Source organism: Oncorhynchus keta, chromosome 9 (genome assembly GCF_023373465.1).
Source record: "Oncorhynchus keta strain PuntledgeMale-10-30-2019 chromosome 9, Oket_V2, whole genome shotgun sequence".
Lineage (NCBI taxonomy): Eukaryota > Metazoa > Chordata > Actinopteri > Salmoniformes > Salmonidae > Oncorhynchus > Oncorhynchus keta.
In genome coordinates, this window is record NC_068429.1 from 33,229,488 (window position 1) to 33,255,735 (window position 26,248).

Here is a 26,248-nt window from a genome sequence, read left to right on the forward strand (position 1 = left end):
TACACTCATCTACAGTCAAATCTACCATTCCAGTGTTTTAATTGCTATATTGTATTTACTTTGTCACCATGGCCTATTTATTGCCTTTACCTCCCTTATCTCACCTCATTTGCTCACATTGTATGTAGACTTATTTTTCTACTGTATTATTGACTGTATGTTTGTTTTGCTCCATGTGTAACTCTGTGTCGTTGAATCTGTCGAACTGCTTTGCTTTATCTTGGCCAGGTCGCAGTTGTAAATGAGAGCTTGTTCTCAACTTGCCTACCTGGTTAAATAAAGGTGAAATAAAAAAATTAAATAAAAATATCCTTGCTTCAGGTCCTGAGCTACAGGCAGTTAGATTTGGGTATGTCATTTAAAAAAAAGGGGCGGATCCTTAAGAGATTTGAAGATGCACTCCAGGATCTTAAGCACAACAATGTTGTAACATATATTACGAATTGGATTTTCAACATATCATACAAATATATATATATTTAAGATGACGTAGTACACAATTTAATGACGTAGTACACAATTTAATGACGTAGTACACAATTTAATGACATAGTACACAACAAAACGGGGACCACTTTTGGCTCATGAGCATCACTTTCAAAACTACTGGCTAAAATTATCCAAAAGTTTGAGAGTGCATCTTTAAATCAGCTTAAAGATCTATGGCAATACTTGAAAATGTGTGTTGAGCATTGATCAGCAAAAAACTTGAGAGAGCTTGAAGAATTTTAAAAAACATATTGTACTATCAAGGTGTGCAAAACTCTCAGATACTCCCAGCTGTAATGTCTGTCAAAGAGGATTCTAACATATATTGACAGGGGTGTGAATACTTATCTAATCAAGATATGTTTTATTTTTCATACTTTATTTGATCAAATGTTAGAATTTGACATTACAGAGTATTTTTTGTAGATCGTTGACCAACAAATGACAATTAAATCAATGTTAATCCCACTTTGTAACACAACATAATGTGGGAAAAGTTAAGGGGTGTGAATGCTTTCTGAAGGCACCATATAGGAGACCCAGACCAGTAGGGCAGCTCACATGTCATTTGTCTAAAAGCCTTCTGATGACAGCATGCAGGTGTTAGCCTTCAGGGGCAGCCAGGCTGTACATACATTCGTACCTGGTATCCTGTGACTGTTGTGCCTAGTTGTCTGATGCAGTGCGTGTCTGTGTGTGTCTCTACTCAGACTCTAAAGGCCTGTCTAACCCAGGTGAGGTGGAGGCTTTGAGAGAGAAGGTCTACGCCTCTCTGGAGGCCTACTGCAAACAGAAATACCCAGATCAGCCTGGCAGGTACGAATACACGTACCTCCCTCTCTTTCTTTATATCTCTCTTTTCTCGCTCTTCCTCCACTCGTCTGTCAGTGTGTTTGGCAGAAATTGCTTTCTGTTTATATTGTACATGTACGAACGATTATGTCATGGTCAACCCTGTCATGACTTACTGTACGTCAACATTTGAGACAACATCTTGTCTAAATCCATGTCTTATTTTCTGTCACGCTAATCACTGCTTTGTGTCTTTGATTGGGTTAGGTTTGCCAAGCTGTTGCTACGGTTACCAGCCCTGCGCTCCATTGGTCTGAAGTGTCTGGAGCACCTGTTCTTTTTCAAGCTCATCGGGGACACGCCCATCGACACGTTCCTCATGGAGATGCTAGAGGCGCCCCACCAAATGACATAACTGCAGGCGGTGCGTCACCCGTGTTCCCCCCCACCCCCTCCACCCCTAACCCGCTGGACAGCGAGAGTGGTCCTGCAAACCGTTCCCCCTTGAGAGACTGATGTCTCCTCCCTTTCTACCCTCTTTGATGTGTTTCAAAAAACAAGTTCAATGTATATGGGTCTGTTTTATATATTGTACAAATATATAAATATAAATATATATATATAACTCATGAGAGACAACGATGGACTGGAGATGAAACGGACCGAGGAGAAAATAAGTGTTCGAAGCCATTGTTTTGTAAGGTGAAACAACAGCAGAGTAGACCAGGTGTAACATGTAGCTGTCTGCAGGTGTATCTTGAACTGTTCCATCATTGGATGCACAGCAGCGTAGTAATTGGGACAATCGTGTTTTGGACTTGTTGAAGAGAGGCGGGGCTGCATGGGCTGTCCCTGGCTCTGATTGGAGCCGTCTCACTTTTAGAACTAACTTAATGTTCTGTGTGCAGAGGGGAGGAGCCAGGCCCGGTCTTGTCTGGTCCGATACAGTCCGGACTGGTCCGGTTGGGTCTGTTTTGAGGTGTATTGTAGACAAGGACTCAGAGGTGAGAACATGTAGATGAACGGTGCTCCACTCAGGTCTCTGAACCCAAACTCAGCCGTTTCTCCACATCTCCTTATTCTATTAGCACTGTGTGAACATGAGAGGAGAGACGCTACATCGGTCCAGTGTTCAGAGGCTCATATAGCTTCAGAGACTGATTTGAGTGAAAGCCTGCAGTGTGGCCTCTTAGGACCAGAGCTGATGACCTCCATGTGGCGTGACCGTCTGCACAGAGAAGCTTCTCTCTGGAACTACTCATTCTGGTGTACTGGACTGACGTTAGGCACAGTGTGTATCTGGAATCTCCCTGACATAGGCCCTATACTACATGTCATTACTGTGTGATCTGGAAGGTTGCCACCGGAAGGAAAGCAAACAGATATATGTTCTCGTACTACAGTTATTTGTCCTGTTTCCTGTCTGAGTTAAGGTGACCACAAAATGAAGAAGAAATAGACAGATGATTTGACTGAACTGTACTGTAAGGAAATAGTGTCCGCTGATCTGAACTAAGTGCTTTTTAAAGTGATGCCATGTCTTTGTCATGTCTCCCTCCACCTCTGAGACCTTTTGTTCCACTCTTCTGTGAATTTCAACACACCATGATTGACCTTCACACAGCAACCAAGCCTGCTGTTCCTCACAGTGTAACCTGGCTTTAGAAGGTCTTTGACCTGTACTGGACATTACAACCACACACACAGTGTTGATGGTATATGTTTCATTATTCATTTGCAAAACAATTTGAAATTACCTCTGTTTTCACCCTGCCCCCCCCTGCTCTGCTTCAATGCAGTCATGTTTATGGCTAGATGTACTCTTATTGCTTGGCACTTAACCTCAGTATTGTGGAGCTCATGCTGCTCCATTGCAAGCTCAACTCTGGGGCAGCCAGATCAGGCTGAGGCCCAGGCCATCCATCCACTCTGACTGGAGGATGTGGGCCTGGTGAAGAGACAGAGACAGTTGACTGCTCTGCTGCCCAGCCTCCCCTCACCGGGATCCATAGCCTGCACTTCTGTGGACAACACAGTTTCATTTAAGTCAAATGAAAATGTTAAATATGTAACGTTATGTATAAATCTGCTATATGCCCATATTGTGCTTTTTTTCTTTCTATGCTACAGCTGCTGCATAACTATGCATCTAGTGTTTCTTTTCTCCAAAGATTGTCCATGGAGTGGTTTCGTTGTTATTCTAAAAGGGGTGGTTAAACCCTGTCCTGGAGGACAGCAGATTGCTTTGGATTTCAATCAACTTTATCAGAGATCCAGGAGCGAGTTTGGCAGTCCACATTATGATAGCAGACTAGGGAGAGCCACAGAGAAATAGAATAGAACATTTGCTTTGCGATAGAGAGTTTGACCAGCGAGAATAGAGAATTTGGTGACTATGGGAGAGCTGTGACTTCCCCCTAGTGGAAGAGATGCAGCACTGCAACATTACTTGAATTTTGTACAAGTATTTAACCAGAAATGGCACTTTTTCATGACATTATCAATGTTCATTTTTGTCTTTGGTCAGTCAAAACCTCAACGTGTTTGCTCGCAGAAAGATTGAATGAATAACAATAACCTCAGCAGGATTGATTGACACGTCCTTCAAATCTAGCTTGTGTATTTTAGTGCAGTGATTGCATTTTCATTAGGTCATATTTTAAACTATTTAGGAGAAGATTTGTGTTTAGGCCAATTCTGTCTAAACAATATTTTTAATCGAGGCTAATTGTAATTGTCAAAAAAAACAAATGAATTGGCTCATTGATCAAATGATACCAATTTAAGCACTAGTAAAAGTAATTATCTGGAACATGAGTAGGTCAAATCAAACATTTCAGAAAAATAACCACATGCTTTTTAGATGTAAACCTGCTCACTTGTGTCTGATGTCTCCTATTCTCTGCTTGATCAGGTTAATGTGATTCAAGACCCCAGGTGTATACTGTACGTTAAAGCCATATGCAGATGTGCAAGCTCGCTCACTCCTGCAGGGATTGGACAGAGAAGGGTCCTCTGGACGGATACAGAAATTATTAGATAGAATGAATAGCTACGGAAAATGCTTTATATACCATAAAGCTATATTTTGTCTAGATGTGTACATATTTATAAATATCTCTAATTCCGTTCTGTGTTTCCAGTTCATTTAGAGCAACAGGGAGACAAGTAGTTCAGTTAAAACTATCTGAGCCAGGCCTGATTCCAGTGTTATACTCAATAGTTTCTTGGTGTTTGTCAAAAAATGTCATGTACTTTTTTTTACATTGACTTCGATTCTCTAAAAGCAAAAGTCTTCAATCAACCAGCATAATACAAGGACCGCAAAGCCCCAACCCTCACCAGCTAACAGCTGTTCTATATGGGACCTGAAAACAGCTAAACAAAAATGGGTTATTACACACAAAAGACATGAAGCCCTCCCAAATCTATTTATTGCTTAGCAACTTGTATGTTCAGCGTTATCAGGAAATGCTGAACTCATGACACAATCACAGATTTCTTTGTCGAATTCAGCAAAATGTCAAGAAAGAAAAAAACCTTCTTGACATGTATTTTTGTACAAAGGTAATTTTATCCCTTGCTTATGTACTCTGTACCTGCCATTTTCCTCCTGTGGGCTGTTGTATACATTGTTTGTGTAAATGTTGATTTAAAATGGGGAAGGAAAAAGTGAGAAGAGGTTGCAGTGACACACTGGTAACTGTCGCCTATACTTTGCCTTTTCGGGCCTATCGATACGATTGTCCTCATTACATTTTTGTTTATTTTTACCGAGTTGGAAAACGTCATCTGTTCTTTGTGGGTTGTTCTCCGATATTCTATCTTTCATGGAAAGACAAAAAGATTATTAAAAAAATCTCAAAGTAAATGTTGTTGATGCTCCTTTTATCTTTGTGCTGTTATGTGTTGTCCCCTAATAAAATTACATTTAAAGAGGACTGCCTGAAAACAGCCTGTGAGACATCGATTCGAGTCAGAAACAGTTGTTTAAATAGGATAATTGGTCATAAAGTGAGTCTCATGGAAGTTTAGAACATCCATGAAGGTTGGGTTTTGATTTGATTATGTCCATTTTCCTACTAACATGGGTTGAACAGCTGCGGAGATTGCTATATCTAATAGCTTAAATTGAGACAGACCTGCCTAGCAGCTCCGACTTTGTTCACATAAGGCAACACGTTGCGCATTTTTTACGTTACGATGTAAAACTGCTCAACTTAAAACATCCTTCGCAAAATAGTCAACATTCCACGTCTGTCTCAAGGGGGTAAAACATCATTAATCAAACGCGGTATCGGCTAGGAAACACCTCTAAGAATGAAATCTCGTTTTCAAATGATCAAGAGAACACATGCCAATTGGCATGTTCAGTGGCTCTAACGTCGTCACGCAGATATAACGAATTTGTTTAGAAAGTGCCACTGATCACCACATTTAACATCTTAAAAAATGCTCTTTATTAATTCACAAGGTATAGCTGTCAAATGCAAATTCACAAAATCCAGATTGACTAAATGCAGACACAGAATTTCATGCAGTCCTTGATACCACTGCAGTGAAATGAACAGCCAGAAAGGAGAGCAGGAAAACAAGTCCATGTTGTGTATTGAACTACTAGCTATCAAGACAGTTAAACAAGAACGATACAGAAAGACAGCCAAAAATATTGCTCGTCTTAACAACACATATGTTGATGTAGCAATATGTACAGAATGTGGAGCACAAAAATACTTGCATTTGGTCACTGTGCTTTGAAATCTAAACCAGGCTGTGTTAACGTAATGACAGCCAGACACAGAGTCAGGGCCAACATAAGAACAGTGCAAGGCAATGGACTGGATGCATCTCGAAAATAATCAAATGAAAAACAGCCTGAGTTCATTTCTTTCCTCACAATTGACATTACTTTGAATATAAGGATTGAGGGGAGACCAGTAAAATGCACTGACAGTACAGGCAAGAGCCCCTTCAATGTAGGCTCTTGTCGATATACTTCTCAACCCACCGTTTACACCTGTGAATTCTAGAGGGATCAGTTGAGCACCAACAATGTATTATACAGAATCAGAACACACCTAGTAAAATGTAGGAGTTCAGAACAAGGCAGCACTCGCTGTGTCCGAGCATAGTGTCGATACCAAACTTGAGAAACTGTTAGTTGAGTGTCTTGTAGAGAAGTGGTTGAGAAACTGCTGGCAAAACTAAACTCCTAGTTGAAATAGATTGTATGTCTTATTAAACTCGACACACTATGGAAATTCCCCTGCGAGGGCCAGTAAAACTCGTCCATTTGTCAAAAAATGTATTTAACCCCTTCAATGCATTGTGAGCTTTGAATATTGTTTTATGATAAATACAAAACAAAAAGAATTCACCTCAAGCTCTCCCCTGTATGAAGCTTTGTTTAAACTCCTCTTCATAGACTGTTTAATTACAAGTATTAGAAATATGACAGTTACCAGCCTGGTCACAGATCTGTTTGTGCTATCATGTCACCAACATGTTTGGCATGACACAAACAGATCTGTGACCAGGCTACTGATCTACTGCATTTCAATGAGACTTAGTGGTTAAAAGTGAAATGTCAGACACCAAAACAGTGAAGCAGCCTGTTAGTCTGAAGAAAAAACACCTTACATGGTGAATAGGAGAACTTACTTGAGGCCAATCCAATCTGGCAAAAACAAAGTGTGTATCAATACTAAGACACCTACACATAGAGAGTAAAAGCATAAGATACAATGTGAGCATTTTCCTCATGAATGACAAAGGGTGATTCTCATATTCCAATTGATGAAACACAAACCTCCAGCTCACAGTAAGAGTAAGGCAGAGATAGTAGAGCATGTAAGGGCACAAGCAAGACCAAGCAGAGGGTTGTGGTGGTTGAGTTGGGGTTTGCTCTGGTTCTGGGTGAAGGGTAGGTGTGTGGTTGTGGTGATGTTCTGGACTTGCGTTCCTTTTCTTCTTCGAGTTGAGGCTCAGTCCTCAAGGCATTCGGGTCCAGCTAAAAACAGTCAAATGAAAAATACAATAAAATGAAAATACAATAAGCACGCACGGGGGCTTAGCAGTCGCTCCTCCACAGTTTGATGGTTTTGTCGTTTTCTAGCGCCGCAGACGCAATGATGTTCTCTGTGGGGTGGCAGGCAGTAGAAATCACCACATCTAGGACAGAGATGGCGGGAGGGAGAAGAGAAAAGCAGAGAATGAAAGACATTTTGTGAGCATTTTTCACCTCAAAGTAGTAATCAGTTTCATCAAGCTCTGACTACTCTACCTGTATGACCCTGTAGTTTCTGTACGATCTCCTTGGTCTGCAGGTTCCAGATGTACACCATGTTGTCCTCCGAGCCAGAGACAATCCACTGAGAGATGCAGAGCATAAGAGAATGATACTTCATAAGAAGCTATTGGGAAAAGCATACAAGTCATCATCCCATAAATCTTCTTTTTTTTTGTTGTCTTATTATTTTTGAAATTATATTTTATTTTAAAAAAATACCTTTCCACCGGTGACAGAGAAATTTGCAAATATGCAGTACTTTTCATTTTTGTGGCCGGTGTATGTTTTCAAGCACTGGAATGAGAGGAGAACACTTACTGAAGAGAACTGAAACATCTGAATCAAGAGCATTCCACAACACCATGGTTGGAACATGAAGACATATCTTACCTTTCCTTTGCTGTAGTCCCAAAGCTTCAGGGTGCTAAAATAAATCATAATAATCCATTAGAAGACAGCATCCCAACAGAAACGATGGTGAATAATTAATTAGCATTTATGAGTGATGAAGAAGTCTTTTTTTTTTTTGTAGATTTGCTTGAGCGTTCCTTCCCAAATGAAACGCTTTGGTCTAGTGGTACTGGACAGTCCAATAGGGCCCACTACTGGTGCAGTAGCGCATGACAAAGATGCCGTGGTACTGGACAGTCCAATAGTGCCCACTACTGGTGCAGTAGCGCATGACAAAGATGCCGTGGTACTGGACAGTCCAATAGGGCCCACTACTGGTGCAGTAGCGCATGACAAAGATGCCGGGGTACTGGACAGTCCAATAGGGCCCACTACTGGTGCAGTAGCGCATGACAAAGATGCCGTGGTACTGGACAGTCCAATAGGGCCCACTACTGGTGCAGTAGCGCATGACAAAGATGCCGTGGTACTGGACAGTCCAATAGGGCCCACTACTGGTGCAGTAGCGCATGACAAAGATGCCGTGGTACTGGACAGTCCAATAGGGCCCACTACTGGTGCAGTAGCGCATGACAAAGATGCCGTGGTACTGGACAGTCCAATAGGGCCCACTACTGGTGCAGTAGCGCATGACAAAGATGCCGGGGTACTGGACAGTCCAATAGGGCCCACTACTGGTGCAGTAGCGCATGACGAAGATGCCGTGGTACTGGACAGTCCAATAGGGCCCACTACTGGTGCAGTAGCGCATGACAAAGATGCCGTGGTACTGGACAGTCCAATAGGGCCCACTACTGGTGCAGTAGCGCATGACAAAGATGCCGGGGTACTGGACAGTCCAATAGGGCCCACTACTGGTGCAGTAGCGCATGACAAAGATGCCGTGGTACTGGACAGTCCAATAGGGCCCACTACTGGTGCAGTAGCGCATGACAAAGATGCCGGGGTACTGGACAGTCCAATAGGGCCCACTACTGGTGCAGTAGCGCATGACAAAGATGCCGTGGTACTGGACAGTCCAATAGGGCCCACTACTGGTGCAGTAGCGCATGACAAAGATGCCGGGGTACTGGACAGTCCAATAGGGCCCACTACTGGTGCAGTAGTGCATGACAAAGATGCCGTGGTACTGGACAGTCCAATAGGGCCCACTACTGGTGCAGTAGCGCATGACAAAGATGCAGTTCTCTACTGATAATCTAACACTCACTTGTCCAATGTGGCAGCCAGGATGTATTTGCCGTTTGGTGAGAACTTCACAAATGACACCGGGGGGTTGTCATCATCTGCAAAAGACCGAAGAATAAACTCACAGAAAAATACTATACAATTTTATATTTCCCAGAAATGTATAGAAAAAAAAATGAAATGTATGAAAACATAAGCAAATATTAGAATATTCCCACAAAATACGCACATTTTACCAGCAACGGCATCTTGTGAATAAAAGGCTGTGCGTAATGACGTAGGCCACACAAAAAGCATGTTGTCATATAACTTTTCATTAACAGAATTTAAAAAACAGACATTCTATGAGTTTCCATCCAATTTATATGATGATGATGGTTTTGGCACAACAAAGAATTCTGTGATGAACAGCAAAAGTGCCAAACTATGGTCTTAGCATGTGCACTCTAGTGCAGTGGATACATGAGATTATAAATAAGAGCAGGATCATTTTTATTTGTCAATTGACAGCCAATAATCAATCATCATGTCACCAGCATAAAAATGAACACCCTGGATATATATCTGTTGAGGAAAACAGCATCTAACTCATCACCTTGCACTTTCACCACCCTGTGAAGTTCATCAGAACTTGTTTGATCTGTAGCCTAATAGACTGTGCATGCTTTTTTAAAGTCCAGGTAGTGGGACGACACAACATACGATCGCATGACTGCAAATTTACATCGATATGATGGTTATTCCACAATAAATAGTTTCCACTGCAATTTGTCACATGATCTAATAACAGACAAGAAAATGATTCACCCGTCTAGCGTATTTGATTTAGTCAATATTTAAGAAATGTACCAACAATTTGATAGTTTCCATCAGGCCTGTTGAGACATTTCTATCCGATATGCAAACAAATAAAAATGGTTGGATTGAAACCTGGTTACAGATGCTACCATTCTGGCTGGTGAAGCTTACCAATTAGTGTTTTCAGACATTGTCCCGATGCTGTGTCCCAGATTCGGCTATGGACAGACAGAAGATATTAACGTCAATACATTTCTCAAATGATATCCAAACACTCCCAATATTTATGTTAAATTGTCCATCATTAAAACGCCTTTTTAAGTTACACTTACAGGCAAAGTACATTCAACAAATTGTATACATTTCTTTTTTTAAATCCCTCACCAGAGGCCATCGTAGCTGCTCGACACAATCAATGAGCCATCTCTGTTGAAATGGACCTACACAGCAACATAGAGCAGATTAGAGATGTACAGTGCCTTCGGGAAAGTATTCAGACCCCTTTTTCCACTTTGTTGTTACAGCCTTCTAAAATTGATTAAATAAACACATTTCCTCAGCAATCTACACACAATACCCCATAATGACAAAGTGAAGTGAACCCACACAGAAAAACCTTATTTACATAAGTATTCAGACCCTTTGCTATGAGACTCGAAATTGTGCTCAGGTGCACCCTGTTTCCATTGATCATCCTTGAGCTGTTTCCACAACTTTACTGGAGTCCACCTGTGTTAAATTCAATTGATTGGACATGATTTTGAAAAGGCAAACACCTGTCTCTATAAGGTCCAATAGTTGACTGTTCATGTCAGAGCAAAAACCAAGCGATGAGGTCGAAGGAATTGTCCGTAGTGCTCCGAGACAGGATTGTGTCGAGGCACAGATCTGGGGAAGGGTACAAAAACATTTTTGCAGCATTGAAGGTCCCCAAGAACACAGTGGCCTCCATCATTCTTAAATAGAAGAAGTTTTGAACCACCAAGACTCTTCCTAGGGCTGGACGCCTGGCCAAACTAAGCAATTGGGTGACAAGGGCCTTGGTCAGGGAGGTGACCAAGCACCCGATGGTCACTCAAAAAGCTCTAGAGTTCCTCTGTGGAGATGGGAGATGTACAGTGCCAGAAGGACAACCATCTCTGCAGCATTCCACCAATCAGGCCCCTATGGAAGAGTGGCCAGACAGAAGCCACTCCTCAGTAAAAGGCACCTGACAGCCCACTTAGATTTTGCCAAAAGGCACCTAAAGACTCTCAGACCATTAGAAACAAGATTCTCTGGTCTGATCAAACCAAGATTGAACTCTTTGGCCTGAAAGCCAAGCGTCACATCTGGGGGTAACCTGGCACCATCCGTACTGTGAAGCATAGTGGTGGCAGCATCACGCTGTGAGGATGTTTTTCAGCGTCAGGGACTGTGAGACTAGTCAGGATCGAAGGAAAGATGAACTGAGCAAAGTAGAGAGATTCTTGATGAAAACCTGCTCCAAAGCGCTCAGGACATCAGACTGGGGCGAAGGTTCACCTTCCAACGGGACAACAACCCTAAGCACACAGCCAAGACAATGCAGGAGTGGCTTCGGGACAAGTCTCTGAATGCCCTTGAGTAGCTCAGCCAGAGCCCAGACTTGAACCCGATCAAACATCTCTGTGCAGCAACGCTCCCCATCCAACCTGACAGAGCATGAGAGGATCTGCAGAGAAGAATGTGAGAAACTCCCCAAATACAGGTGTACCCAAAAAGACTTAAGGCTGCAACCGCTACCAAAGGCGTTTCAAAAATGTACTAAGTAAAGGGTCTGAATACTTCTGTAAATTCCTGTTTTTTTATTTATAAATTTGCAAAAATTCATAAAACCTGTTTTTGCACTGTCATTATGGGGTATTGTGTGTAGATTGATGAGGGATAAAAAAAACAACTTAATCCATTTTAGAATAAGGCTGTAACGTAAGAAAACGTGGAAAAAGTCAAGGGGTCTGAATACTTTCCGAATGCACACTGACCGGATGGTGTGATAATCAACTACTATGAGCTCAAATCTATTATCTGAAGTACATTGTTTTTAGGTTCATTGAAGGTGTCTACATGAGCATAATCTCTTACTGCAGAGACTGGGTCAGAGTGGGCCGGCAGGGTCTTCAAACATTTGCCGGTTTTAACATCCCATATCCGCACACTCTCGTCAAACTAGAAGAGAACTCATGTTAGCACACACAGCAACAAATATTCATCACTCCTTGGTAGAAATCAGGGTTGGCAATAACCTTTTCTATGTAAAAATATTACAATAGCAGTGTTGCATTGGTAGGTAGGACTCACTGATCCAGACACGATGAGATTGGACTGGGGATTAAAGTTGCAGCAGAAGACATAGTTGCTGTGGCCTTTCAATGTCTTCAAACATTTCCCCTGCAATAGGAAATGAGTGGGTTTAAATTAAACATGTTCACAGTATGAGCTCATTATGGTCGATCCAACATCCACTGCATGGAGGGTCTCGAAGTAGCGATTATGATGCAACTGCAGAGAAAACAGTTGAAGGTAGTTTAAGGAGATGTCGCTGAATACCATTAGTGCAATGCCTGGAAGTCTACCAGAACAGCTGACTTCCTACCAGTCATTGCGCTACAGCTAGTTAGCATTGGCTTGGGAAACTACCTGTTAACTTCCATTATACTGCACGCAGACATAAGAATTGTATTCAAGAGTTCATCTGACTCTTGGTAAGTAGAAAAGTAGACAAAATCTCACATTATCCTTTTAATACCATGACAACTTGGGCGGGGGGGAAAAATCCCTACCCAGTGGGCTTGACATGATAAAGACGTCTTTTATTAGTTGAAATCGGGTCGAGATGTCTTACAACCAAATCACAACCAGATTAAGATGGTTTTTTCATGAAGTCATTTAGACATCATTAAAAAAAAACACATCTTATTTTGATTGATATCTGTGTGAAATCCATCAATTGGGAACTAATGAATTTATTTAAATTGAATGATTTCCAAATATGAACTGTAGCGCCGTAAAATCGTTGGAATTGTTGCGTTTATATAAACATGTCCATAGTGTTTGTAGGCCATGCCCCCATTGCATATAAGACACTAGAACAATTATTCAAATTGTAGTAATGTTATTTTTCAGCAGGGCTTACATGATTCAGCTTTGCACACTTGGCAAACAGCTGACAGAGCGCACCAAAGCGGGTTAGGGCCTCGTGGCGTACTGTACTGGGCTCGGGCCTCGTGGCGTACTGTACTGGGCTCGGGCCTCGTGGCGTACTGTACTGGGCTCGGGCCTCGTGGCGTACTGTACTGGGCTCGGGCCTATTCTGTTTGAGACCCGGGGGACTTGGCGTGGACTCGGACTCAAGGGGGCTTCATACGGGCTGAGCTCTTCCCAAGTCCGACAGAATAATATTACTCTGGGCTCCAGCTAAATGGTACTCGGTCAGAGTCCACTTCAGTTTATCTGGACAGATTAACTTTTTAAAGAGTAGGGCCATTTTAGGTTATTATTCAGCAGGTGATGAAATATCAATAAAAAAACTAAAACAATGAAGTGATATATTTAACCTCCAAGTCATCGAATTTGTGACAGTCTCTGCAGTCCTATAGCTATCAGAGATGGTCCCTAATTTAGATTTTTTTCCTGACGCTATAAATGCTTTTACTACAGGCTATGGTAGTGTTTTTCAAAGTTGCAGTCCACTCAATTGAAATGTGCACATTCACTTCCACATGTTTTCTAGTCAACCAGCATAAGATAAACATGCACAATAATACAGGATACCCTTATAACGTTTGACTGCCTTTAAAATACAGTACAACTGCAGTACAATTAAATAATGGTTTAATTAATGATACAGCTTGCTGTATGTTGGCTTCTAATAGTAATCTTTGTTAGCAAATTGCACTGTTTATTGTACTGCACATGTTCTTGTTCAACAGAATGCTGTTTTGATGTTCTATTATGACAAAATACAGAATTTAACAAACAAGTAGGCCGGTCTTATTTCAGTATCCTACTACAATCCACTGGGATTTACAAAACCCTGTTTTTAAATGGCATTCATTTCCATCAATAATTACCCCAGAAATTATTGCACCTGAATTAGCGGCGGTTTGTTGGGGAAAATATTTGCTATTTTAGCTGGCAAACGTTACCCCCTGGCTAATCCTCCATGGACATTGTAAATGTACAGTTTTAACTGCTGGAGCCATTGGTTGTAGCTAGCTAACTTAGCTAACGTTTTGACCTTTTGATATCAGTCAAATATACCTGAGAGTCATGTCTAGTTTCTCCCTTGCTCATTCTCCGTCGCTCAGCCAAACTCAAACTTTCCACGTTGCAGAAGAGATTTGCCAATTACACCCATTTCTAACAATGTGTTGTGGGAATGATATAACTTTTGAAAAAAATATTTATTGCCTCTTTACGCACTTCACATTTTTAAATTTGACTTTAAGACTGCCAAGCTGTCCTCAATTTGGGGAACCTCTGTCCGAGACAATGTCCTCAGGATTATGGAGCGCTGTGTTTATAGAAAGTTGTTTGAATATTAACGTGTTAGGATTAAAGCAAAACTTTACCATTAAGGATTAGCCAAAACATTTCATTATCCAACTGCCATTTCATTTTGTTATCCTCTTAAAATGTTTCAGATTGATGACCAATGAATTAAATGTCCTACTTCAATATGAAGGGTCAGAGGAACAAATATGCCTTTGCCACCACGTGTGTGTGTGTTGTAGTTGGTAAGTAAATGTGAAAAGTTGAGACATTTGACAAACAATGAGACATTTTTAGTAGACTATGACTGTTAAAGACATTATACTGTGCATTACTGTTCTGTCCTGCATGCTGACATTAGGCAAATCATTCATACATTTTCTTCTCTTATTATGCTTACAGTAAGTGTCATGAAAAGCCATACAACTCAGGAGGTCGATCCACCGTTGGCCCCCCAGGAAGTCCTAAAATATGCCCCTGACCTCCACGGTGGAGGACGCAAAGTATGTACATGAGCTAGTTGCTCCATTTTGAAGCTATAAGTGCCACAAACTTCTTCAACTGGAAATACTTTTAGCCGGCCGAGTCCACAGTGTCTTTATGAATGTCCTTTTAAAATCTATAATTGATGAAGTTGTAATGATTCTCTTCAACTGCAGATCTGACCCATCACACCACTCTTCAAGAGGGCCACTACACTCCAAATGGAATTCTATGCTAAAGGGTCCTTGATGAGGTCCTACACCATCACACCACTCTCAGTAATCATTCAGAAATTAAAACAATGGGCTTGTATATTACACCCCGCCCCAGTCTTTCTATGCATGTAATGTCTGTGGGTGAATTATGAAACAATCACTGTATGCAGATGTACAAAACATTGATGCAGATCTTTTCTTGATCTACTTTAAAATGTCAGAATATGTTGCAGATTTAAATTTTTAATTGGTGACTATGGGCAACACAGAAATGTAATGAACAAGGTTTTCAACATCCAACTATATCCTCTGCAATACTTTTTACAGTACGTGATAAACTGTCGTCTGGTTGTTACTACCAGGTTATGATGAGGGCTTAAATATGACTTTATGACCAACTGGTCGTATGGTGGTCAGAAAAATACGTAATATTGTGGTCAGCAAAAATACATTTAAAAGAAGCCAGTTTCGATCAGAATAAGATGTCATACTGATGTTTTTTCAACCTGGTTTTGCCCACTGGGTCTTCACTAGATGCAGATAACTAATGTTAAGGCTACCCTGAGGTGCTACAGTTTCCATGGCGACTTAAAGTTCACCTTATTCTCCACCAAAATAGAAATGGACTGAATTGTTGGTAACATGTTGTTCAAGCCTTGCCACACTGTAAAGGGAAAGTGCTCAGATTAAAGCCAGTAAAATCTCGAGGCATGAGAGCTGATTCATTACGGTAGATGCTTCTGCATCCCACTCGGCAAGAGGAAGCAGGAAGTTCTTTATCCCTGCAGTCATTGCGGGATTTGTTTTAGTAAACATTTTATAGAAAATACATGAATATATTTCTGAACGATGCATTGCGCTGCTATGTTGACAATATGACTAGGTGGCACAGATCAGTTTGATTTGAGCAGAGCGCTCCACCATCACCTGTTTTAGCCGGTCACGTTCCCAATGGACCCCAGTTCAGTCTAAACATATTCCCTCATTACTCTAATGAATAAAACGTCATTCATCGTTGTACACTGCTTTTTCTTTTCCATTGTCTGCACTTTATCCCACTCCTTCCAGTGCAATCACTTTATCCCACTCCTTCCAGTGCAATCACTTTATCCCACTCCTTCCAGTGCAATCACTTTATCCCACTCCTTCCAGTGCAATCACTTTATCCCACTCCTTCCAGTGCAATCACTTTATCCCACTCCTTCCAGTGCAATCACTTTATCCCACTCCTTCCAGTGCAATCACTTTATCCCACTCCTTCCAGTGCAATCACTTTATCCCACTCCTTCCAGTGCAATCACTTTATCCCACTCCTTCCAGTGCAATCACTTTATCCCACTCCTTCCAGTGCAATCACTTTATCCCACTCCTTCCAGTGCAATCACTTTATCCCACTCCTTCCAGTGCAATCACTTTATCCCACTCCTTCCAGTGCAATCACTTTATCCCACTCCTTCCAGTGCAATCACTTTATCCCACTCCTTCCAGTGCAATCACTTTATCATTCCCACTCCTTCCAGTGCAATCACTTTATCATTCCCACTCCTTCCAGTGCAATCACTTTATCATTCCCACTCCTTCCAGTGCAATCACTTTATCCCACTCCTTCCAGTGCAATTTGTGTACATATGTATATTTGGTGATGTGTATTTAGGGCTGGGCGGTATACTGTATTTTACTATACACACACACACACACACACACACACACACACACACACACACAGGTATCAATGAATGGACCGGTTTGGGTTTTTACTTTACCTTCTTTAACAGTATTTAAATGTTAAATGTGCAACAGCCTTGTGTAATGTCAATTTCTGTAAGCTTAGGCACTACTTGTTTACTCTTCGCTCCCCTTGTTTTTTTACTTTGAAAAAATATGCAAAAATGTCCAAAAAACATTTTTTTCAATTAATCAATTTAAAATAAGGCTGTAAGGTAACGTGGAAAAGGGAAGGGATCTGAATACTTTCCGAATGCAGAGTGTGCGCGCGCGAACACACACACAAAAACACACATACAGTAAAATGTTTGGACACACCTACTCATTCAAGGGTTTTTCCTTATTTTTACTACACTGTAGAATAATAGTGAAGACATCAAAACTATGAAATAACACATATGGAAACATAGTGGTCCTTCTGTAGCTCAGTTGGTAGAGCATGGCGCTTGTAACGCCAGGGTAGTGGGTTCGATCCCCGGGACCACCCATACGTAGAATGTATGCACACATGACTGTAAGTCGCTTTGGATAAAAGCGTCTGCTAAATGGCATATATTATTATATTATATTATAGTAACCAAAAAAAGTGATAGAAGAATTTAAAATATATTTACAATTGTTTAAGTAGCCACCCTTTGCCTTGACAACAGCTTTGCACACTTTTAGCATTCTCTCAACCAGCTTCACCTGGAATGACTTTCCAAGTCTTGGAGTTCCCACATATGCTGAGCACTTGTTGGCTGCTTTTCCTTCCCTCTGCGGTCCAACTCATCCCAAACCATCTCAATTGGGTTGAGGTCGGGTGATTGTTGAGGCCAGGTCATCTGATGCCGCACATCACTCTCCTTGGTGAAAGCCTTTACACAGCCTGAAGGTGTGTTGTGTCATTGTCCTGTGGAAAAACAAAATAGTCCCACTAAGCGCAAACCAGATTGGATTGCGTATTGCTGCAGAATAGTGTGGTAGTCATACGGGTTAAGAGTGCCTTGAATTCTAAATAAATCACTGCCAGGGTCACCAGCAAAGCACCCACACACCATCACAGCTCATCCTCCATGCTTCTCGGTGGGAACCACACATGCAGAGATCATCCGTTCACCTACTTTGCGTCTCACAAATGACACACGGTTGGAACCAACAATCTCAAATTTCGAATCGGACTAAAAGGACAGACTTCCACCGGTCTAAAGTCCATTGCTCGTATTTATTGGCCCATGGAAGTCTTCTTCTTATTGGTGTCCTTTAGTAGTGGTTTCTTTGCAACAATTCACCCATGAGTCTGATTCATGCGGTCTCCTCTGAACAGTTGATGTTGAGATGTGTCTGTTACTTGAACTATGAAGCATTTATTCGGGTTGTAATTTCTGAGGCTGGTAACTAATGAAAGTATCCTCTGCAGCAGATGTAACTCTGGGTCATCCTTTCCTGTGGCAGTCCTCATGAGAGCCAGGTTCATCATAGCACCTGGTGGTTTTTGCAACTGCACTTGCAGAAACTTTCAAAGTTCTTGACATTTTCCAGATTGACTTACCTTCATGTCTTAAAGTAATGACGGACTGTCGATGAAATGCATGCCCAAATTCAACTGCCTGCTACTCATCCCCAGAAGATAAGGTATGCATATTATTAGTAGATTTGGATAGAAAACACTCTGAAGTTTCTAAAACTGTTTGAATCATGTCTGTGAATATAACATAACCCGAGAACACACCATTCAGGTTTTTTGTTTTGTTTTTGAGGTCACTCTTTTTTCAATGGCTTTTCATTGGGAATAAAGATTTCTAAGGGACTTATTGCAGTTCCTACCGCTCCCACTCTCACCAGTCTTTAGAAATTGTTTGAGGTTTTTCCTTTGTGTAATGAAGAAGTAGCCCTGTTCAGAACGAGGTTAGATAAGACTGTTAGATAAGAGGTGCGTGACCAGAAAGCTAGCTAGTTTGTTTTCCTCCTGTATTGAACACAGATCATCCAGTCTTCAATTTTATCGATTATTTACGTTCGAAAATACGATATGCATAACTGGTAGATTTGGATAGAAAACACTAAAGTTTCCAAAACTGTTAAAACGGTGTCTGAGTATAAAAACCTGAGAAATCCATTCAGGAAGTAGTTTTTGTTGTTGTTGTTGTTGTAGTTTTCTATTCAATGTCATTACAGTATCCATTGAATTAGGACTCAAATTGCAGTTTCTATGCCTTCCGCGAGATGTCAACAGTCTTTAGAAATTGTTTCAGGCTTGTATTCTGATAAATGAGGGAGTAAGACCACTCTGAATGAGTGGACCCTGACATGTCACAGAGCTTTTTCCATGCGCAATCCCGAGAGTGCCTTTCTTGTTTACCTTTTATATTGACAACGTTATTGTCCGGTTGAAATATTATAGATAATTTTAGGCTAAAAACAACCTGAGGATTGAATATAAACATCGTTTGACATGTTTCTATGACATGTTTGGATTTTTTTGTCTGCCTGTTTTGACTGTGTTTGAGCCTGTGGATTACTGAAGAAAACGCGAAATAAATGGAGGTTTTTGGATATAAAGAGACTATCAAACAAAAGGAACATTTGAGTAAATTAATGCCTTGAGTGCACCCATATGAAGATCAAAAGGTAAGGGATTAATTTTCTCTCTATTTCTGACTTGTGTAACTCTACTTGGGTGGTTTATGTTTGTAATGATTTGCCTGCTGGGCTATGTTATCAAATAATCGTACGGTATGCTTTCGCCGTAAAGCATTTTTTAAATCTGACACCGTGGTTGGATTCACAAGAAGTGAATCTTTAAACCTATGTAAAATATGTTTTGTTTTCTGAATTTTTATAATGAGTATTTCTGTATTTGGCGCTCTGCAATCTCACTGGATGTTGGCCAGGTGGGACGCTAGCATCCCATGTACCCTAGTTGAGTTAAGGAAAGAAATTCCACAAATTAACTTTTTACAAGGCACACCTGTTAATTTGAAAGGCATTCCAGGTGACTACCTCATGAAGCTGGTTGAGAGAATGCCAAGAGTGTACAAAGCTTTCATCAAGGCAACGGGTGGCTACTTTGAAGAATCTAAAAATATAATATATTGTAATTTGTTTAACACTTTTTTGGTTACTACATGATTCCATGTGTCATTTCATAGTTTTGATGTCTTCACTATTATTCTACAATGTAGAAAATAGTAAAAAAGCAAAGAAAACCCCTGGAATGAGGTGGTGTGTCCAAACTTGACTGGTACTAATATAATCTATAAATCATTCGTAAAGTATTCTGAAGTATTCCCCCCATCAATCTACACACAATACCCCATAATGACAAAGTAAAAACTGGTTAAGAAATGTTTACAAATGTATTCAAAATAAAACAAAAATACCTCATTTACATAAGTATTCAGACCCTTTGCTATGAGACTCGAAATTGAGCTCAGATGCATCCTGTTTCCATTGATCAGCCTTGAGATCCCCATCCAACCTGACAGAGCTTGAGAGGATCTGCAGAGAAGAATGTGAGAAACTCCCTAAATACAGGTGTGCCAAGGTTGTAGCGTCATACCCAGCAAGACGAGGCTGTAATCACTGCCTAATGTGCATCAACAAAGTACTGAGTAAAGGGTCTGAATACTTTAGTGCTACGTTTTTTTTTTTTTTCAATCAAATTAGCAAAAATTTCAGAAAGTCTGTTGTTGCTTTGTCATGCTTTGTCGTTATGGGATATTTTGTGTAGATTGATTGAGGGGTTAAAACAATAACACATTTTAGAATAAGGCTGTAACGTAACAAAATGTGGAACAAGTGAAGGTGAACTGTGCTGTTTCACAAAGGTTCTGAACCTACATACATTTTAAGGATACAGTAAAACATTAGTTATCTTGTTTTTAGTTACCCCCTTTCAGCTCCACTCAACCCCTCCCATCTATCTCTGAACACCATCCAGTATTGATTTCTATTGAACATATATTTATCAACTGTGCTGTTTCACAAAAGTTCTGATTATTTCTATTCTCATAGTTTCTACAGATTGTAAATTAAAGATAATACTTTAGCAAAAATATTGATTATATTATTGATCGATTGACTGACTTTTCAAATCACCCAGCAGTGCTATTTGCAGAGTTAGCTCCAGGTAAATGTTGCAATTCTTCATCTATTCCTGAACATGCAAACAAAAACAAGCTCCATATGGACAGTACCAAAACAAATGATCTAATGATTGTCTCTTCGTAGAAGAATCTGCAGAGTTGGGATTGTTGCATCCCCATATATAACATTCTATTGTTTGCAATAATTTTGTATAATAATGTAAAATGTATCAGTTCATAAACCACAATTTTGCAATCTTTATTGAGCATAATAAATTGCATGGACTCACTCTGAGTGCAATAGTGTTTAACATGATTTATGAACGGTCTACCTCATCTCTGTACCCCACACATACAGATAATTGTAAGGTCCTTCAGTAAAGCTATGCATTTCAAAACAGAGTCAACCACAGATTAAAAACCGTGAATATCCCTTTGAAAACTTCGAATGGATCAACAACATTGTAGTTACTCCACAATAATAAGCTAAATGACAGAGAGAAAAGAAGCCGGCACAGAACAACAATATTCCACAACATGCATCCTGTTTGCAATAAAGCACTAAAGTAAAACTGATAAAAATGTGGCAAAGACGAACTTTATGTCCTGAAAACAAAGTGTTATAATTTGTGGCAAATCCAACATCACTGAGTACCACTCTTCATATTTTCAAGCATGATGGTGGCTGCATCATGTTATGGGTATGCTTGTCATTGGCAAGGACTATGCAGTTTGATAAAAAAGAAATGGAATGGAGCAAAGCACAGGCAAAATCCAAGAGGGAAAACCTGGTTCAGGCTACTTTCAAACAGACACTGGGCGACAAATTCACCAGAGTTGTTTATCAAGACGACATCGAATGTTCCTGAGTGGCCTAGTTACAGTTTTCTTTTAAAATCGGCTCAAAATTCTATGGCAAGACTTGAAAATGGCTGTCTAGCAATGAACAACAACCAACTTGACAAAGTTTGAAGAATTTTAAGAAAGTGAAATATTCTACAATCCATGTGTGGAAAGGTTTCATAATACATGTTCTTCCACTGACATTCAAGTATTTTGTGTAGATTGTTAACACATAAAAAGACAAATCAATTTTACTCACACCTTGTAACAAAATATGGAAAAGGGGTGTGAATACTTGTGTTACCACCCTCGGGTCATGCACTACTCAAAGCAAATGTAGAACTTATATTATTCAAAAACATAAAATACCATCAACTTGAAAAACATTGTGATCTGATTTTTGGCCAGCCCAGCCCTATATGTATTTGCTGTTGATTATTCAATGTTAAGTATTTTTTACAATAGAAAAGCCGGGCCTCTAGCCATCCCATTCTGAGCCAATTCCCAGTTGTTTTAGCATCAACATTCTAATAAATCCTTTGGTTGTGCTTATGAAGGTCACAGAATACGAAAAAAATCTAAGAATTACAATAGGAATTTCATTAGTTTGTTACGGTAGGCTATGTAAAAAATTAATAAAAAACATGCTAAACTACACAACTCAAGTGTTAATACATTATTTTGTTTTGTCAGGTCTTAAATATTATGAACCTAACACGCTGACCATACACATATTATTCAATTGTTGCATCCAAACTGCTCATGAGCGTCTGCCTAGCCAGGCGCTAAAATAGAACTTGGTTCTACTTGTGACGCTTTGCACATCCTGCCTCTCCCATCTCCTCATTGTTTTTTAGGAGCATATACCCACATTGGTGATTGAAAGATGAACTGAGGTTCACACTCCAGTACAGTTGGTGGTGGTAATGCACCTTAAAATTGGTTGCTAACCACTACAAAGTCCAAAGAAGAAGAAGACTGAAGGAGGAGAGATTACTAGAAACTAACTAACTTTTTTTACCATTTTATCTGTTGATTAATTGTCAGAGGACCTTTTGCTAGCTAGCTAAATTGCCACGAATGTTTAAAGCTTTTCGACATGTCCCCAAATGAATATAGTTGGTTCAGAGGTCTTTTTCATATTTCAACCTGCGGTCCTGATCACGTCAGTTGTGGATGGACATAATCAACATACGTGCGCCCCTGGTGTAGTCAGCTGGTAAGAAAATAACAGAATAGCATATTTTAAGTTTGATTATGTTACAAGTCTGTGCTTCCTTGCCTATATGCAGCCGTGAGTGCTCAGGTGTTGAATACATGGAACCGCAGTCATCTTTGGAAAAAGTAACATTTTGAAATAGAGCTCATTTGTTAAATGTTTAGAGTTGTTTGGCAAAAGCAGTTATTTTATAAACCTTATAATATGCTTTTTCTGATATGTAATATAAATCAAAATGTCAGACCTGCATGAACCTAGGATTAGAAAAAAGTTATTATTTTGGTAAGCTCCATTCCCTTTGTCAATTTCACACGCTGCTCTGTTCCCTCAGTGTCTTCATTCACAATTGAAAATATTGTCACCCATCAGACTATTGTCAATTGAAACTTGTCTTTAGGCTACATATATGAGTGAAATTAGTTTCAATATAGTTTAGGTGTAGTTTTGAGCGCCCATTATCAGATGGGCAGCCAACTGTGAAGGAAGGGGTAAATGACACGTCCTCCTAAAACTGGTTATAACAAACTGATCGTGATGAAGGAAAAATTTATACAGTAGAGTATTACAATATTATTTTGTACAATATTATAGTCTATGACTCCAAATATATTGTAAAAAAAATATTTTTTAAATAAAATTTACACGGCAGTTAACTTCTTTGGGACTGGGGGACAGTATTGAGTAGCTTGGATGAATAAGGTGCCCTGAGTAAACTACCTGCTACTCAGGCCCAGTTGCTAATATTTAGCCTATTATTAGTAGATTTGGATAGAAAACACTCTGAAGTTTCTAAACCTGTTTGAATGATGTCTGTGTATAAGAGAACTCATATGGCAGGCAAATGCCTGAGATAAAATCCAACCAGGAAGTGGGAAATCTGAGATTTGTAGTTTTTCAAATCATTGCCTATCGAATATACAGTGTCTATGGGGTCATATTGCACTTCCTAAGGCTTCCACAAGATGCCAACATTCTTTAGAACGTTGTTTGATGCTACTACTGTGAAGGAGGGGGGAATGGGAGCTGAATGAGTCAGAGGTCTGGCAGAGTGGCATGAGCTGATCACATGTGCTCATGTGAGAGTTCCCTCTGTTCCATTGCATTTCTACAGACAAAGGAATTCTCCGGTTTAAACATTATTGATGATTTACGATAAAAAACATCCTAAAGATTGATTCTATAGTTTGTTTGACATGTTTCTACGAACTGTAATATAACTTTTCGTCTGAACTTTCGCCTGGACTTGCCCACGCATCGCGAGTTTGGATTGTATACTAAACGCAAACAAAAATTAGGTATTTGGACATAAATGGACGTTATCGAACAAATCAAACATTTATTGTGGAACTGGGATTCCTGAGAGTGCATTCGGATGAAGATCAAAGATGAGTGAACATTTATAATGCTATTTCTGACTTCTGCTGACTCCACAACATGGCGGATATCTGTATGGCTTGTGTTGTCGGAGCGCTGTACTCAGATTATTGCATGGGGTGCTTTTTCCGTACAGTTTTTTAAAAATCTGACACAGCGGTTGCATTAAGGAGAAGTGGATCTAAAATTCCACGCATAACAGTTGTATCTTTTATCAATGTTTATTTAGAGTATTTCTGTAAATTGATGTGGCTCTCTGCAAAATCATCGGATGTTTTGGAACTACTGAACATAACGCGCCAATGTAAACTGAGATTTTTGAATATAAATATGAACTTTATCGAACAAAACATACATGTATTGTGTAACATGAAGTCCTATGAGTGTCATCTGATGAAGATCAAAGGTTAGTGATTCATTTTCTCTATTTCTGCTTTTTGTGACGCCTCTCTTTGGCTGGATAAATGGCTGTGTTTTTCTGTGACTAGGTACTGACCTAACATAAATCGTTTGGTGTGCTTTCGTTGTAAAGCCTTTTTGAAACCGGACACTGTGGCTGGATTTACAACAAGTTCATCTTTAAAATGGTGTAAAATACTTGTATGTTTGAGGAATTTTAATTATGGGATTTCTGTTGTTTTGAATTTGGTTCCATGCAATTTCACTGGCTGTTAGCGAGGTGGGACGCTACCGTCCCACATATCCCAGAGAGGTTAACGTTAGCTAGCGCTAGTCGGCTGAACCTGTGCAAAAACTCATTCTCTAGCTTTATATCTTTTTTTTTTTTTTAATGCTGAGACATGTTTGGCATAACTGAATCTTAAGTCGATCTCAGATCGATTGTCTGGAGCCAAGTTAACCTCCCCTTTCATGTAAATAAATAAAAGTAATGACCATCATGATTTTAGGAAAAGAGGATGATTTTGTACATGTATTAAACTGCGAGTTTGACCAATTTTATCATTTGCATATTGGAAATAAAAAAAATAAAAAAAAAATCAGGTTCTTAAAGTAACAGTATTTTTGCCTAAATATTTTATGTAAAATGAGCTGGGCTTATATTTGCATTAAGGCCAACCTTTTCTAGAGAATCTTGATTTTTTTTCAATAAGTACCATTATTTTATTACAACCTATTTTTTTATTTTATTTTTTACTCAGAGAACTTGAGGGGCAAATAAAATAGCCCGCTGACTGAATTTGGCTCACGGGCCACCAGTTGACAACCCCTGAATCCAAGACCCATCTACATTTATTTTTAACAGTTTTATCAAATGAGTTGTGTCTGCACTGGCTTATACCATCAAGGCCTCCATTGCACCACATAGGGCTACATTTCCATCAACAGTCTACATCCAAATCACAAAACATCCAAATAAATTGAAAACTGAAATTACAGCCACAGAAATCATTTCAGTTTGTGACAAAACAAGCAATTCATGGTGTACAGAATCATTGTACAATCTAAAAATCGCCGTGAAATATATTTTTAAAATATTGTATTTTCAGTTGTTTGAAGCTGGTGGATGAAACAAAGTAAAACACTCAAGCGCAAGTGTTATCCACTAGTTTCCATAGCCACCAAGTCACCACATGTTGCAGCGAAATGGGATGCAGGTAAAAGTCTGACAGGGTCATATAGCGTCTTCCGACCCCTCCTGTCTCAGCCTCCAGTATTTATGCTGCAATAGTTTGTGTCGGGGGGCTAGGGTCAGTCTGTTATATCTGGAGTATTTCTCCCGTCTTATCCGGTGTCCTGTGTGAATTTAAGTGTGCGCCCTCTAATTCTCTGTCTCCCTCCCCTCCCGGAGGACCTCAGCCCTGGGATCATGCCTCAGGACTAC

At 40.0% G+C, this 26,248-nt stretch overlaps 2 protein-coding genes across 4 annotated transcripts in view; one reads left to right on the forward strand and one right to left on the reverse strand.

The window, feature by feature from the left end:
• The window catches only part of rxraa (retinoid X receptor, alpha a), a 244,739-nt gene extending 239,587 nt beyond the window's left edge, over positions 1-5,152 (forward strand). For all 3 annotated transcript variants that reach the window (XM_052525712.1, XM_052525711.1, XM_052525713.1), the window contains 2 exons: positions 1,200-1,305; positions 1,549-5,152. In XM_052525712.1, coding sequence (XP_052381672.1) covers positions 1,200-1,305; positions 1,549-1,696 — 254 coding nt within the window. In that variant the 3' untranslated portion in view covers positions 1,697-5,152. The remainder of the gene's footprint in view (positions 1-1,199; positions 1,306-1,548) is intronic.
• A 565-nt stretch (positions 5,153-5,717) lies between these two features.
• The window catches only part of LOC118387586 (WD repeat-containing protein 5), a 31,228-nt gene continuing 10,697 nt past the window's right edge, over positions 5,718-26,248 (reverse strand). The window contains exons 6-14 of the mRNA XM_035776100.2: positions 12,287-12,376; positions 12,071-12,154; positions 10,352-10,407; positions 10,139-10,185; positions 9,192-9,267; positions 7,961-7,994; positions 7,790-7,864; positions 7,565-7,652; positions 5,718-7,452 (exon numbers count right to left, since the gene is read on the reverse strand). Of these exons, the coding sequence (XP_035631993.1) occupies positions 7,352-7,452; positions 7,565-7,652; positions 7,790-7,864; positions 7,961-7,994; positions 9,192-9,267; positions 10,139-10,185; positions 10,352-10,407; positions 12,071-12,154; positions 12,287-12,376 (651 nt within the window). The 3' untranslated portion in view covers positions 5,718-7,351. The remainder of the gene's footprint in view (positions 7,453-7,564; positions 7,653-7,789; positions 7,865-7,960; positions 7,995-9,191; positions 9,268-10,138; positions 10,186-10,351; positions 10,408-12,070; positions 12,155-12,286; positions 12,377-26,248) is intronic.